Raw genomic sequence first — 15,572 nt, 5'->3', positions numbered from 1 at the left:
AACATTGTTGTGAATGTCATCATATATCAAATAGTTTAGAGATTAAATTTAAAGATTTCAGTTTTAGAGATGGCTGGAGCTTGATTGTAATTTTTTTCTTAAGAAAGGAAAACATAGCCCTGGCTGGTGTGGCTCAGTGGATTGAGTGCCGGCCTGTGAATCAAAGGGTCGCCAATTTGATTCCCAGTCAGGGCACATGCCTGGGCTGCAGGCCAGGTCCCCAGTGGGGGGGTGCACGGCAGGCAACCAAACACTGATGTTTCTCTCTCTTCTCTCTCCCTTCCTCTCTCTAAAAGTAAATAAATAAAATCTTTTTTTAAAAAAGGGAAACAAAAATCTTACATAAAACAAAATCACACATACACACACATAGAGAATGTAGGGACCCATTGCAAGTTTAGAGTCCAGTTATTGCAAAGTAATCTGTTTGCTATTCTACAGGTAAATATAAGCTGGAAAATGTGAGATATTCTGAATTCTACTGCCAATAAGCAAAACTATTAGGTGGATAGGTAAAAATAACTGTGCATTTTAAGAATGATTAAAATCGTAGTCATCATAATGTTACTAAAATGACAAATATTAATGGAAACAACAAAAAAGAATATTTATTTTCTGCCATACTACATGCAGAAAGAGGCTACCTATATAATTTAGGTACTACTATCTATATGATTTAGCTACTACTACCTATAGTAGACTACATTTCTTAAATCTGCCAACATCACAATGTTTTTGAAAATTAAAAACCTGTAACTACTCATACATAAACACTAAATCATTGTTGATGTATAATCTCTTTGTATGGTGAGCCAATATATACTTTTTCAATAAAAATATTGTCAAGGAAATATTGTCAATGAGATATTTACACTCAAACTATAAAGATATGAACTTGGTTCTTCTTGAACCAAGAGAACTGACCATTCTTTTCTTGAAATCTTCTACTCCCTTAGCTTCTGTGACAGAACTCTCACAGCTTTTGCCCTTCCCTCCTGGTCTCCTCCATCAGTTTAAAACTCATCCCTCCCCTTTCCCCCACACTTACTCCTTCTTTTATCCTTTCAATAGCCACTGAGAGCACTACAACCACCCACCCAGTGATGCACCCCAGAAATATAAAAATCGTCTTAGAATTCTCTCTCCTTTCCCTCCCCATATCCAAAGAGTCACTAAATCGAGTGGCTGACTACTACTGATGATTTTGCTCTTTAAAATTTCTTTGAAACTACCACCTCTCTCTATCTTTACTACAACTGACTTAATTCAAATTCATCCATCGCTTATCTGAATTACTGTACCGCTTCGCTAGTTCATTCTAAAATACTCTTTACCAGATGCTGACTTGAGTTTTATTTTCTTTGGTGGAGCCCCACTACAACGTAAGCTCAAAGAGCAAAATCTTTTTTTCTCGTTCATGTTTTCTTTAGGATTATTCCTAGCATATGGTAGATGTTTTAAAAATAGTTGTCAGATAAATAAATGGCAGCCTGAATGTCCTACAAATCATATAAATTATGTCCTACCAATTGTGCAAATCTGACTCTATCAATCCTCTACTGAAAACTTTCTAAAACTTCCAATAACCTAAGTTAATACGATCATCAGGACTCTCCATGATCTGTTCTCACTTATCTACCAGCCTCATCTCCAGCTACATTTGGTCCAACATTTCATGGTAAAATCGTCCAACTGTCTGTCATTCCTGTACATATCATGCCTGCATGCCTTTGTTCATCATAGTTTTTCATGGTTTCTGCCTGGAACACCTTTAAAACTGTACGGTACTCGGGTAACCATCACTCTCCTTTCACATCTCAAATCAGGTACAATCTCCTCCAAGCACGTATTCCTGGAATTCCAGAATGGATCACGTGGACTTCCTCTGGGCATCTGCACACTTTCCAGGCAATTGCAGCGTGACCACTACCATGTCATCTGGAAGCAACCTGTTTAAGTACCTATCTTCTACCGGATTATAAGCAGCTCAAGAGATGATAAACAACTCAAGTTATAAATTTCTTATTCGTCTCAGTCCTCCATGTTCCTGGTACGGTACATAGTAAGTGCTCAGTATTTGTTTTAAAACCTCAAATGAATGGAATAATTTAATTTAACACCACATATTATCTTACTTGTAATCTTACTAATGTTTTTTAGGTTCTTATTTTTTTAAATTAACAGACTTTATTTTGTAGAGCAGTTTTTGGTTTATAGATGTTTATAAGTTTTAAAGAGAAAAATAGAATAAATTAAGTTCTAACTGCCAGAGAAATATAAAAAAAATTCTAAGGGCTAACATTTATCATATCAGCACATCACAGTTAACTACGTATAAATATCAGAAAGTAAAAATTATTTAAATATAAACTTCCTGTTCATATATTAAATTTCTATTTCTATATTAAAATGTAAAATAACATTTTGAAACACCAAATGAAAACTCTCTATAGCAATCATGTTAAAAATAGTGAGGTACAGCCAGGTTATAAGGAACGCCATCAAATAACTATTTCAATATAATATTATTGTTATACTGCAATATAACATTACATTCCAAAATCATTGCTAGTTTGTAAAATCAAGATTAGCCGGGACCAAGAAATAACATGTTTAAATTCTTCTGTCTTGCACATTTAAGTCTTGACTTTTGTGTACAAGAACCCTCGTATTCAAACATAAACAAGATTTAATCCATTTGCCTGTAATTTATTTGCTGTAAGAGAAACACCATATTACATGCTTTTGTTTGTTAAGTAGAAGATATGCTATTATTTCCAAGATACCGGGGATGTAATGTTTAACTACCAACACCCATTTGAAAAACGACACTGCTTTGACTCACAGATTTCTTAATTGCTAACAGTGGCTTTTCTGAGTAGGAGTGTTGTATCTAATTTATTTTTTGCAGATGTGATTTCGCGACTGAATTTTAAATTAGCAAAGCTTTGACTATCTTCACCGCCAGCAGAAAACTCCTCCAGCCCTGCTGCTACAGAATATTGTTGCTTGAAGTCTAACCAGGGAAATAAAACTGCAGTGAGGAAATTGGTACTACAGTAAGTGCTGCTTACAGACTGAAAAAGAAGTTAGGTTGTCGGCGACACAAATACATAATTCACACAAAATATGAGATGTCATCTTCATCACCATAACTTGCTGGGAATGAGAGTTAATTTGTCTGGTTCCAACGTGAGAAAGCTACAGAAAAGCAAGCACCTCACACATCAAACTACCTCCAGAAAGGATCAGCGACCAGCAGCAATCACGAGAAACAGAGCTTAACTCCTCCCTGAGGAAGAAAGACTTTAAATACGTTTTGAGAACAGTGGCCAAGGTCCACTTTAAAGTAGGTCCGTTCTTCACTGAAAAACAAAGCCGTTGTTACATTTTCACAGAAGCTGAGTAGTTTGAAGTGACCCTTTCCCTCTGAAACAAGTCAGCATCCACATGTTACTGTAATAAAATGAGTAAGAGAAAAAGAATGTGTACTTTAATTACAACTCAAAGATAAAGTCGAAAGTAACGTAAAAACGCCTACCCGTCTGGCTGAGCTGAGAAGCGCTGCGACTTTTCCGCGAGAGCCCCACGATAGCTACCATTTTGGCCCCGATGCTGGAGCGCCGCTTCTGGCTGCTGGTGCCCGAGGCGCCCACCGCAGTGTCCGACTGGCTGCCGTCGTTCCTCTCCAGCGAGCACATGTCTCCGCTGATGCTGGTGCTTTTGGTCATGTTCTTCCCTGAGAGGCCCATTTGTCTGCTTTGCATTTTGGATGTAAAGACACTGTAGGCCGATGGATCGTTAAAAGTGAAGGCAAGAGTAAAAAGGAAAAGACAGAAAAGGTATTTTAGATGAAACATCTGAAATTGAATTAAAGGATGTCATTTATGGGACATAGTTTTAGAATTAAAATGTATCAAATACTATGCTCTTGAGTGGGCCTTAGGGTTCAGGACAAACCTTAACACAACTATGGAAAATCAGATATATGATTTCACTTCTGGGGCCGGAGAAGACACTAGCTTGCATGGAAAACAACTCATGAAAAATCAATGGGCTCACTTAAGAGAACATGCTGTCCTACAAGTGTGAATATGCTCTGAGGCAACTGGACAGCACACAGAAGTTTCCAAAAGTAGTCTTCTCCGGGTCGATCCACTACCGCCTTCAAAAGACATCAGATGAGTGGGAACATTTTCAAAAAATGGCAAAAATTATAGCATCCATAGGTAAACTGGCCTTTTAAAATAACTTTTCACTTTATGAAAAACCTAATAAGGTTTATCTAATAGTAGCTAAATTTTCTAACAGGGATAGATGTTTTTATTAGCTTTGAATTAAAAATAATTTATTTCATTGTATGTGATTTCATATTTATTGACATAAGTATATGCCCCAAAAGGAGATTTTCCTTTTGCATTCGTTTGACAAGAAAAAAAATTATCATCAGTTTTCTACAAAATGGTCAGGAAGCAATCAGTGCATCAGTGGAGCACGTGAGCTGCCTGCTGATCTGTTAGTGTAACACAGTGAAGGGGAGTGATTAGAGAAGGGACCCTGGGTTTCTCTGTGGTTATTGACCTGTGGGGGGAGCTGAGTAAGTGGCTACTTTGATGGCCCCCCAAACCTGGACGACTGTCACAGAAGCAGCCCGATGTGCAAAAAACAGGAAGACTCATGAATACAATACCAATTTTTGAAAGTCATAGTTTCTGCTTTAACTTGATTCTAATAAATCTGACTATGTAACACATAATTGCAGAAATTAAATTTAAAATAAAAACACACAGATACATATTTATACTTCATTTGATCTACTGAGGTGAGTGCTTATTTTTAATTCAATTTTTCAGTATCAGTAAAAAAAATTGTCCCCTCTATCCTAGAGTAGAATCGGCTAAAAGGATAGGACGACTTGTTAATTTTATTAATGTGTGCACATTTTCTTGAAGTATTTAAGAGAGAAAAGGCTCAGTGTGATATTCAAAAAGCACAGTAAAGTATGTTATTTTATCTTTTGCATTAGTTTCAAGGAGAAATAAGAATAGGCAGAGAGAAAGAGAGAGAGTGCAAGCAGAGAAAACAGGACATATGGTTCTATAAACCCTAAATCGATCATTTTTGAGCACGTTTGACTTTGCTACTCAGGTTCTGGAGGCAAAGAGATGTGGGCTTGAAACCCAAATTTGCTGCCATTTAACTAACTTCCTCTAACAGAGTTCACTGCCCTACTCTGAGACCCAGGTTCCTCCCATTTATAAAATTAGAGTATTTTTATTTTCAAGAATAGAGCTAATATGTCTGAAGTAAAAATTCAACAAATGGAAATTGTAATGATTCTTATCAGGGAATATGGACAATAGATAAAATAAGGTTAAAGCCCCTCAACATGTATTATATAAATACTTAACAGCATCAATACACATTTATAATTAGAAGTTTATATGAAAATTTTGAGTTTAAAATGTCTAAAATGGTTTTCATATAGCCACCCAGCATTATGTAATAAAGAGTCAGGAACTCTGGGTTTGTTCTTTGGCTTTACTGACTGATTTTGAGAGTCATTTCCCATTCTAGAGCTTACTTTCCTGTTCAATAAGTTAGAAAATGTAAGTAAAGCACTAAGCAGAATGCCAGACACATAAAAGCTGCAAAAATTATCCCCTTCCTCTTTCTCATGACCACCACCACCACCACCTGATAAGCATCTACTAAACACCTTGAACCGGAATATCTGTGAGGTTCCATTTAACAACTAAATGCTTTGCTCCTCTAGATACCTCTTGTTCCAGGGACTCAGTGCAAATAAGCACAGAAACGCAATATAAGATTTTCACAGTGTGCTGTCATCAGAAAAAAAAATGGCACAGCACAGGAACCCATGCTGATGGGAAAACAAAGTCTGGTTGAGACTAAGGCTTCGAAAACAATCACATATGCCCAGATAGTCACAGTACCCTAGGGCTCCTGTTATACAAGAATTCTTACCCAAACATGTATTTTGTACCCTCCTCAACCTAATCTATTATCTACCAAGGAAGCCAAAGATGTCCCCACACAATGTGGCTTATTGTACCTTGTGATTTGTGCATTTTAATTTTCACGGTTGGCTATAAAGGGCAAAAATAACCTGGCCAAAAATCAAGGAGGACACAATAAAATACTAAGCGGAAGTGGAAATCAGTGTGTAGATTAATATTTTCATTACTATTTGGTTTTAAAGAAATATACTTTTCTTCCACCTACCAACTTGAATAATGCATTATCTACAAAAAGAGGTTATTAAAATTTTTGTAAGATGAATCTACTTTTCATCTCCCTGCAGCTTTAAAATCACCAGGGGATGAGTTTATAAATAGTTGCCCTGGGGCGTCATGCTGAGGGGACAGAGAGTGATGAGGGCTCTCACTGTGTGTTTCCTTTACTCTCCTCGTTGGGCATCGCCTGAAACCACAAGCAAACAGCGTTGCAAGCAAACAAGCTACCAACCAAAACTGTTCAAGTTCTGGGGCTCTATGGAACATTTATAATAAAGACTCTGCAAACAGGGAGGATTATTTGGAATGCCCATTGTGGTTAAGAAAGCAAAGACCCACTACATTATCAATTACTTCAAAGGACAGTATTTGTAAGGGTCTGGCAATATATTGATAATACATTTCTAATGTTGCCTGTGGTCTCAGTGATAGATTTCTGAAGGGCAATTTAGCAATATTTACTAAAGGCCTTAAAAAAAACAAGCCTACCTTTTAACCTATTGATTCTACTTTTAAGAATTATCCTGAGGAAAAACTTAGCAAAGTGTACAGATCTGGCAAGAATGATATTTATCAAGAATTGATGACAATAGCAGAACATACACACACAAGGGGAAAACCCTATAAATGTCTAACAGGAGAGGGCGTCTGAATAAGTTATGTTCATCAATAAAATAGAATGTACCTTTTAAAATGCTGTTGTAAATATTTATTGAATAAAATATGTTCTTGATAGGAAAAAAGGGAGAGAGGAAGCAGACACTCCTGTTTGCATCTTAGTTTTATGTCACACATACCAAATACCTCGATGCTAGGCGACACAGAGACAAATTCAAATGCCAGAGGCTATTCAGTGGTGCAAATAGAAAAAAAATTATATAAAAAAATAAGGACACATCTTTTGCTAAACTAAGGAGTTCAAGAAACCTGGATTCATGAGATGAATCTACTAGTCACCTGCATGAGAAATAAAGGGAATATGAATACAAATAACTTGTCTGTTGAGAAAGTGGGAGAAACACAAATGCACACAGCAAATAATCCAGAAGGGTTCGCCGTGAACAGTGTCCTACGAGTAGCTTTACTTTTCTCTGGTTAGTGATTATGCTTTAAAAAATGTTACTTTTTTCTATTTTGTTTTTCCCAAAATGAACACAAAGGTATTGGCAATAAGAAAATAATTAAAGCAAACAGACAAATGAAACGGACAAATAAAAAGAGCAATCAAGGACCAGCCCTCCTTTCTCTTGCACACGGTAACACTATCCCACCCACATGGTTCACTGCTCGGGTTGAAGACACAGCGTGGCCTTCAACGCAGTCTTAAGAGTTTACTGCATGATAATATGGGTGCTGATATGGAATACGAAGTTCAGAAAAAGACACAGGGTTTATACATTTCTACATACTGTTTTATGCATGTTTTCTGATTTTTGCTTTAGTAAAACAGTGGAAAACCATATATTTATTATTCTCAAAGTAAAATATGTAAAATTGCCAATGCAACTTATCTATTTTACAACATATAGTTGCTGAAAATTTTACCTTGGAAGATTTTTAAAACGGCAAATCTAGTATTGTCAATCATTAGGGGGAAAAGGCAATAAAAGGTAAGTAAAATATTTTAAAGTATTCCCCCAGAAAGTTAAATGGCACAGCAGGGGTTATAGAAGTATGGGATTCGTATGAGGTTCAATTAAATGAAGGTTGTAGGCCACAGGGCAAAAAGTGTTAATTGGTAGATTTGAGTGATTAGAGCTAAGTGCTTGGCTGCTAAGATAAAAAGAAAACACGTGACAAAGACAAATTCTGAGTTTGTGAGGACATGGGCCTACAAGAGCTGGGAAGGTGGTAAGAGAATTTAAGAGACTGGACACTTAATGATGGAAAGGAGACGGGCGATCCCAGGAGTGGAAGCGCTGACAGTACTTGGGCTCGCAAGTGGTGCTAGAGGGCTCGGAAGGCTCGAGAGTGAGAAGGTACTGGTAATAATGGCAGAGTAGAAAAAGCCTCCAGTGAGATTGGCCAAGCTCCCCAACATTATAGAATCTCAAAAGTCTTAATTCTTTTTCCTTCCCTCTGCTGTGTTCCTGGAAGCAGGTGCCAAGGGCCAACCCAATACCTCTCAAGTTGGTAACTCTTACTTGTACCAGTTGCCATTGGACAGATGCCTGTATTATAAAGTACCATTTCTTGAACTGGAGCATGTTCTTTGCTCCATTTGTGCGTGTGTAAGAAACCCTGCTACTGTCTGATGTTCCCCTAATTAAAACATTTCTCTATATTTAATACTCTTCCTTTGCTAAAATGTGGAACTTGAAATTATTACCCTAATTTATTATTTAATAAGCTTTATTTCACTTACCCAAATAACCATCTACAAATTTAGGCTAGTAAAGTAGCGGAGGCCTGCTCTCTCTAGACTTCCTCTCCCAACAGCTTGCAAATGAATAAAATTGCACTGTTATCACAATTTCTAGATCCCAAACCACATTGCTAATGATTTACCAGAAAAGTTTTTTTCACTCATGCCTTTTTCCTAACCTAGTGAATGAGGTTGTTAGAGATCGTTGTTAAGGTAGTTTTAACTTCCAAATTTTTATGACTACATTACTTGTATTAATTTGTGCAGGAGACCATGTTCTATACCCAAGTTTATATTTGTTTTATATGTTACTCATAAATCACCATGGACAAAAAGACAAAACTTCTTTCAATGATTGTAAGGACAGTAATATTTTGCCAAGGTGTCCTTGGTCATATATAATGAGTCTCTTTGGGAACCAAAGGAAGCCTTTCAGCTTGCTTGAAATCTAAACGTTTTTTTTTTTCCTTTTCAGATTCTAGGTCAATCAGTCCTGCAGAGATTGCGGATCTCTCCTCTGGAGCGATGTCTCAGAGTGCACAATGCTAGGGCTTTTCAAGGTCAGGAAGTCCACTGGAATTGGAGCCATTTTTTCATTTACTGCATGATTTTTAANCCCAAGTTTATATTTGTTTTATATGTTACTCATAAATCACCATGGACAAAAAGACAAAACTTCTTTCAATGATTGTAAGGACAGTAATATTTTGCCAAGGTGTCCTTGGTCATATATAATGAGTCTCTTTGGGAACCAAAGGAAGCCTTTCAGCTTGCTTGAAATCTAAACGTTTTTTTTTTTTTCTTTTCAGATTCTAGGTCAATCAGTCCTGCAGAGATTGCGGATCTCTCCTCTGGAGCGATGTCTCAGCGTGCACAATGCTAGGGCTTTTCAAGGTCAGGAAGTCCACTGGAATTGGAGCCATTTTTTCATTTGCTGCATGATTTTTAAAGTTTTCCTACTATTATTATAAATGTGAAATATTTAAAGAACAAGATAGAACCATGCATTATACAAAAAAAAGAAGCATTGGCATATTTTTCTGGAGCTAAAATATACATTTCCCAACGTCCAGACTTTCTAAGATATATGTGAGACATTAAGTATTATATTTTTAGCCTCATTACACAAGCAAAGCAAAATATACAGTGAGAATGTTGGGACTAAAGTATGCTTCTTGCAGGTTGCAGGCCCGCGCTCAATCCACTGAGCTAAAAAAGTTATGCTTCTTTAGGCATCAATACTTTCATTTCTCTTCTGTAGGAGTAATCAATAAAATGATTTTTAGCTTTTTTCAATAGTTTGCCCCTAAAAGTTATTTTTAAAAGAAAGTTACTGATAAACAGGCTTCAAAGAAAAACAAATTAGATTTGAAATGAGCTTAATTCTTTATATTTGGATAATGAAATAGAGTAGTCCCCCTTATCCACAGTGGGGAGTATGTCCCAAGAGCCCCAGTGGGTGTCTGAAACCGCGGCCACTGTCAAACTCTGCATACACTACGTTTTTTCCTGCACCTGCACACCTTTTCACTTAAAGGAAGCTCTTTACAGCTTCTGGTCATCTGAATTGTCAGCATTACCACTTGTGCGCTCTGAGGCCATTATTAAGGAAAGGAGAGTTACCTGAACACAAGTTCTTCCAGGCCAGACAGTGAACCAGATTAAGGAGATGGCGGGTGAGTGACTACTGGGCAGACAGGCAGCATTGTACGGCTTGGATACAGTGGACAAAGGGATGATTCATGTCGCAGGGAGGACAGAACAGGAAGGTGCAAGATTTCATCATGCTACTCAGAATGGCAAACATTTTAAAACTTCTGAACTGTTTATTTCTGGAATTTTCCATCTAATATTTTAGACTGAGGTTGATTATAAGAAACTGAAACAGTGTAAGTGAAACCACAGATAAGGAGGCCGGAGGCAAGTGGCCACTCTAATTCTTCTATATTTTTCAAATTCTCCTAAGTTTAGTGCATAGTTCATGATGGAAAAAACCTTATACTTGGCTTTTTGGTGGATAAACAGTTCAACAATATCATATGATTTTTTCAAAGCAACAAAATCTGATGTTTTTATCAAGGCAAGAAACCTACATTTAGGTTCAAAGTCAGTCAGACATGGGTTTCTATCCTATTTCTATTATTTAAAGGTTCACAACCTTGAGAATATTTCTTTACCTGTTCTGAGCATTAGTTTTCTCATCTATTTATTACAGATTTTTCCACTTGCAGGTAAGCTTCATGGGGCAAGGACTTGACCCCTTTTGTTCACTGTGCAATCTCAGGTTTTAAAATAATGCCTGCCACCTTAAGTATTTGTTGAATAAATGAGTTAATCTAAGAAAAATAATAACTCACACAAGGTTGTGATGAGGATTAAATGAAAAAAATGTACATATAGCATTTAGCACATGCTAAATGTTACCTCTAATTAGTATATATGTTTACAATTACAATCACACTGAAGGTTTAGTAAAAACAGAAACTGAAACTTGCTCGATTTATTTGAAGCACTGATTTTACATAAACAGAGAAGTTCTGTGGCCTTAAAGAATTGGTCCCTCAGACTTCATACAGATGAATAACTCCCATACCTTTGGTCATTTCAAACTTGAAAAGATATATTTCAATGAAAATATTTATAAGATGATTTTGTTACAGATATGATTAATAATTAACACTGTATAGACAAGTAAATTCAATTTAACATGCATTTATTATCTATAAAATGTCATACTATGTTTGGTATTGAATAAAAAGCTACACACTTTTGGCACTAAATGAAATGCTAAACACAGCCATGCAAATAAAATTACTCTTCCGTTTCGTTGATAAATAATGAGCCAATGGGAAACTCTCCTTATGTTACAGACCATGCTCCTGAAAGCACCACCAAACTCCAAAATTCGAGACTCCCTCATCCCTTTTTGCCTGGAAAGAATGTCAATTTAAGTGCTGTGCTATGGGGCTTTTTTTGTTAAGATTTTTAAAAAGATTTTATTTATTTATTTATCTTTAGAGGGGAGGGAGAGAGGGAGAGAAACATCAATGTATGGTTGCTTTTCATGCGTCCCCTGCTGGGAGTTGGCCTGCAGGGAACCGGCCTGCAATCCAGGCATGTGCCCTGACTGGGAATCGAACCGCGATCTTGTGTGTGGTTCACAGGCACGTGCTCAATCCACTGAGCTACACCAGCCAGGGCTGTGCTATGGTTTTTAGCTAACTGTTACTAAGATGGGGTAAAAACGCTCAGTGAGATTAGAGGCCTAATGCAGCCAGTGAGGCGGTCCTCAAAAAGGAGTCACCACTGTAACGCCACCACACTTGGAGCAAAGTGCTCGCATAAAACATTAGAGCACTATTTTCTCAAGTTTGTGTGGAAACTAACAGCAGTAAAATTCAAGAGTATTATTACTTCCATTACAATGAGCCACTTTATGAAGCTAATACACTTCCATTTTCAAAGGAACCTATTCATCATAATGAAATAATAAAGATAAACAGAATTTAAGCAAATTATAAATATCATGTTTCAAACATGCTTCTCATAGTATGTTTATAGGTTACTTCTGCTTTTATGGATATTTATATATTAAAAATTCTTTTCCTTTAATAAGCATAACCTGCCACTTCTCTTAGACTCACATTTGAATGACTAAATAATGAATTAAATGTACAAATGCAAATATAAAAACATTGTTTTCTTCACCTTTGACATGCCTTACAGTATTCAATTATAAGCGCATGATAAGTATGTGTTGATACTGTTTTATATTGCACTAATTATTTATTTTATAATAAAATTTTGATTTAAAATGTTGAAAACAATAATGTTGCTAAGTGATAGTAAGTGAAGATCCTAAATTTTAATTAAAAAATGTAAATGTGAAATTTAACACTTATTAAATTCTACAAAATCAAATCTTTACATTTTAAAATTCTTATGTTCCAAAATAAAAATCATAAAGCCTCAGGACTTTTGAATGATTGTTATAAATTATTATGCGATGAATATCAAACTGCCCACAGTTTATCTTTAGGCATTTAAAATCAAATTTATGTAAATAAACACAATTGTGTCATACCTATTTTTACAAGTAGTCATACTGAAAGCTTAAAAAAAAAATTAAGGGTTTAAAAGACAGGATTACACGAATCAAATTGTTGTATTAAAAAAAGACCAGAACTTTGCACCAATCTGATAGTCTACTTACTTAAAAAAACTAAAACAACTATTATCCTTTTCTTTCTTCTTTCTAACTTAGCTCTATCTTGCCTGCTGAGGTTTCGTAGACCAAAATTCTCTCAGGAGAAACAGACACAGGGTGGCCTTTGAGTACCTCACTTTGTTGAACTTCACTTTACGAAGTCCCTAGAGCTGCACCGCCCAGCACTGTGAGCACTAGAACACGTGGCTAACGAGCACTTGAAAGGAACCTCATCCAAAGTGAGACGTGCTGTATATGTAACATACACACTTAGTACACCTCTCCAAAAATAATAAAATATGTCACAATTTTTATATAGATTAATATTTGAAGTGAGAATATTTCAGATATATTAGGTTACATAAAATATTTTATTTTGTATTTATATTTTGATGTGCCTACAAAAATATTAAGACTTAAATATGTGGCTCATATTTTATTGGACAATGCTGCTCTAGATAACCAGTTTAGAATGGCATAGATTATAGCAAAACTTTGAAATAAAATTTATTTTCTGCTGTAAATTATAATTTTCTATTGATGTTAATTATGAAATTAGTGTTGTGCTGTAAATAAAATGGACTAATGCAGACACGTTACAAAGGCAATCAAACATCACTGGCAAAAACATTAAGCTTAATATTAAAAATAATATAATTGACACTCCAATAAAACAAAATAAGTACACTGAAAGTGAAAATATAAAGCAGTAAAAGAATACTTAGCAAATAAATGTTATAAAGATAAGGCAGACAGATGCTCTGATGCAAATAATATATTTTTCTATTTTAATACTTATTTGGGCATATGGATTTCCACTCTTTTAAGGGCAATGACTCCTAATCTTGAACAAAGAATACTTATGATTAGCATAACTAGTAAGAAAAATATCTACTGAGAAGTCATTTGAATTTAACCTGAAGACTCACACTCATCGTTTAGCTGCGCGCTCACGCTGTAACTGAGTAATCCAACTAACTTGTTCCTCCGTTGCCTTGCTTCATAAAATGGGGATAATATTTCTCAACTTTCTTCAGAGAGTTGCTACATGGCTATCTCCTTTCTTTATAGATCATTTAATAAGGTATCCTTATCTCTCAATATTGTAACTTTGATTTCTATACTTCTCCTCAAAGTATTAGCTTCTTTATTGTACTTACACTTAACTTAGATTTCAGAGCCCTCATTTCAATCACTCTTTTGCAAATACCTTTAACATTTTAGCACGCCTCCTCATATGACATCCAACTGGCAGACCCTTTGTTGAATGCTTCTTCTATGCCTACATCTCAACATTCGAGCACTGTTGAAAAAAATCAGTGGGACTCACTGATTGCACTGTAATTCACTGCCATTAACCTTAAAGGGTATTCTACATATGCACCTCCCACTCTCCACGATAACCACTGCGCTCCTTCCTCACGCTGCTCAAACCTCCCACCTTTTGCTTTCCTCCCAGCAAATAACTTTTCCTTTTATTTCATAGGGAAAAATAGAAGCTATTGAAAGAAATTTCCTTAGCTTAAAAATAACATACGTATATATGTACAACATATTCATATCAATGTATACACACACACAGACACATCAGTAAGTTCTAAATTTAAGTCAGCTGACTAAGCTTTTCAGAACTCCAGAGCTCTCCACCCAATAGCCTACTTGTAATAACCACTCAGATGTGGCACAGGATTTCATAAATTTGATGTGTCCACACTGAACCTAACTTTTTTGTTAATCAAATATATTCCTGTAGTCTTCCCTGTTTTAGTAAAGTATCACTTTCACCAAGTTGCTTAGTTTGAAAATCCAAGAGGCACCCCCTCGGTTTCTCCTTCTCCTTCATCTCTGGGCCCAATCTACCACTAGGTCTTACAGATCCCGTGCCTAAAGTAGATCTCTACCCTCCCATCTCTCCCATCCCAACTTTCACTCCTGTCTACTTAACTGCAATAGCATCCGAACCATCCATGTCCTATTTTCCGTTATAGCAACCAGAGTAATTTTTCCTAAAACATAAATTGGGTGATGTCACTGGGCTACTAAAAGTTTTCAATGTCTTCTTGCTGTACTTGGGAAAAACCAAATCCATAAAACAGAAGTTATTGAAAGGAATTTTCTTATCTCCCAACTGTCAGTTTATAAATTGAATTGCTTCTGAGCACCGCTCTCCTTTTTCTTCCCATAACAAACAAACAAACAAAATGTCCCTCCTTGTAAACAGCATTTCCTCCACAGGACTCAGGAACCCACCCTCGCCCTCCAGGTGCTGCAAGGCCGCACCATTTGGCCCCTGTCTGTTTCTTTCACCTCATCTCATTTTTCTTTATAAACTACTTTTCAGCCTCTTTTAAACTCCTGGAAAGTGTTGGGCACTTTCCACCTCAGGACCTTCACATATATTGTGTCTCATTTGAAATACTCCTCAGAATGACCTTATGAAATAGTAACTGAGAGGAGCAGAAGATTGTAGAGTGCAGAAAGGTGACGACATTTGCCCAAGGTCTCACGGCTGCTGAGCCGTGAAGCTGGCACTGGAGCAGTCTGATTCTAAAACACCTGACCATCGCACTGTACCAGGACTGCAAGAAGATGAAAACAAACCCCACTCGGTTTACAGCAGGGCTGACAAACTTCAGACTGCATCAGAATAACCCGGAGGGCTTGTGAAAACAGATTTCTCTGCCCCATTCCCAGAGTTCATGTCTTAGTAGGTCTAGAGGGGGCGCCTGAAACTTGCATTTCT

The 15,572-nt window shown here is 36.4% G+C and overlaps 1 protein-coding gene across 25 annotated transcripts in view; it reads right to left on the bottom strand.

The window, feature by feature from the left end:
- Nucleotides 1-15,572, bottom strand: part of RIMS2 (regulating synaptic membrane exocytosis 2) — a 464,240-nt gene that overhangs the window by 66,710 nt on the left and 381,958 nt on the right. For 10 of the 25 annotated variants that reach the window (XM_037048343.1, XM_037048346.1, XM_037048344.1 and 7 more), the window contains one exon: nucleotides 3,542-3,783. The exons of the other annotated variants lie outside the window; for them this stretch is intronic. In XM_037048343.1, coding sequence (XP_036904238.1) covers nucleotides 3,542-3,783 — 242 coding nt within the window. The remainder of the gene's footprint in view (nucleotides 1-3,541; nucleotides 3,784-15,572) is intronic. 25 annotated transcript variants of the gene reach the window in all.

Source organism: Sturnira hondurensis, unplaced genomic scaffold (genome assembly GCF_014824575.4).
Source record: "Sturnira hondurensis isolate 20B ecotype Veracruz unplaced genomic scaffold, ASM1482457v3 Scaffold0006413, whole genome shotgun sequence".
Lineage (NCBI taxonomy): Eukaryota > Metazoa > Chordata > Mammalia > Chiroptera > Phyllostomidae > Sturnira > Sturnira hondurensis.
This window is presented reverse-complemented; position numbering and strand designations above follow the sequence as displayed.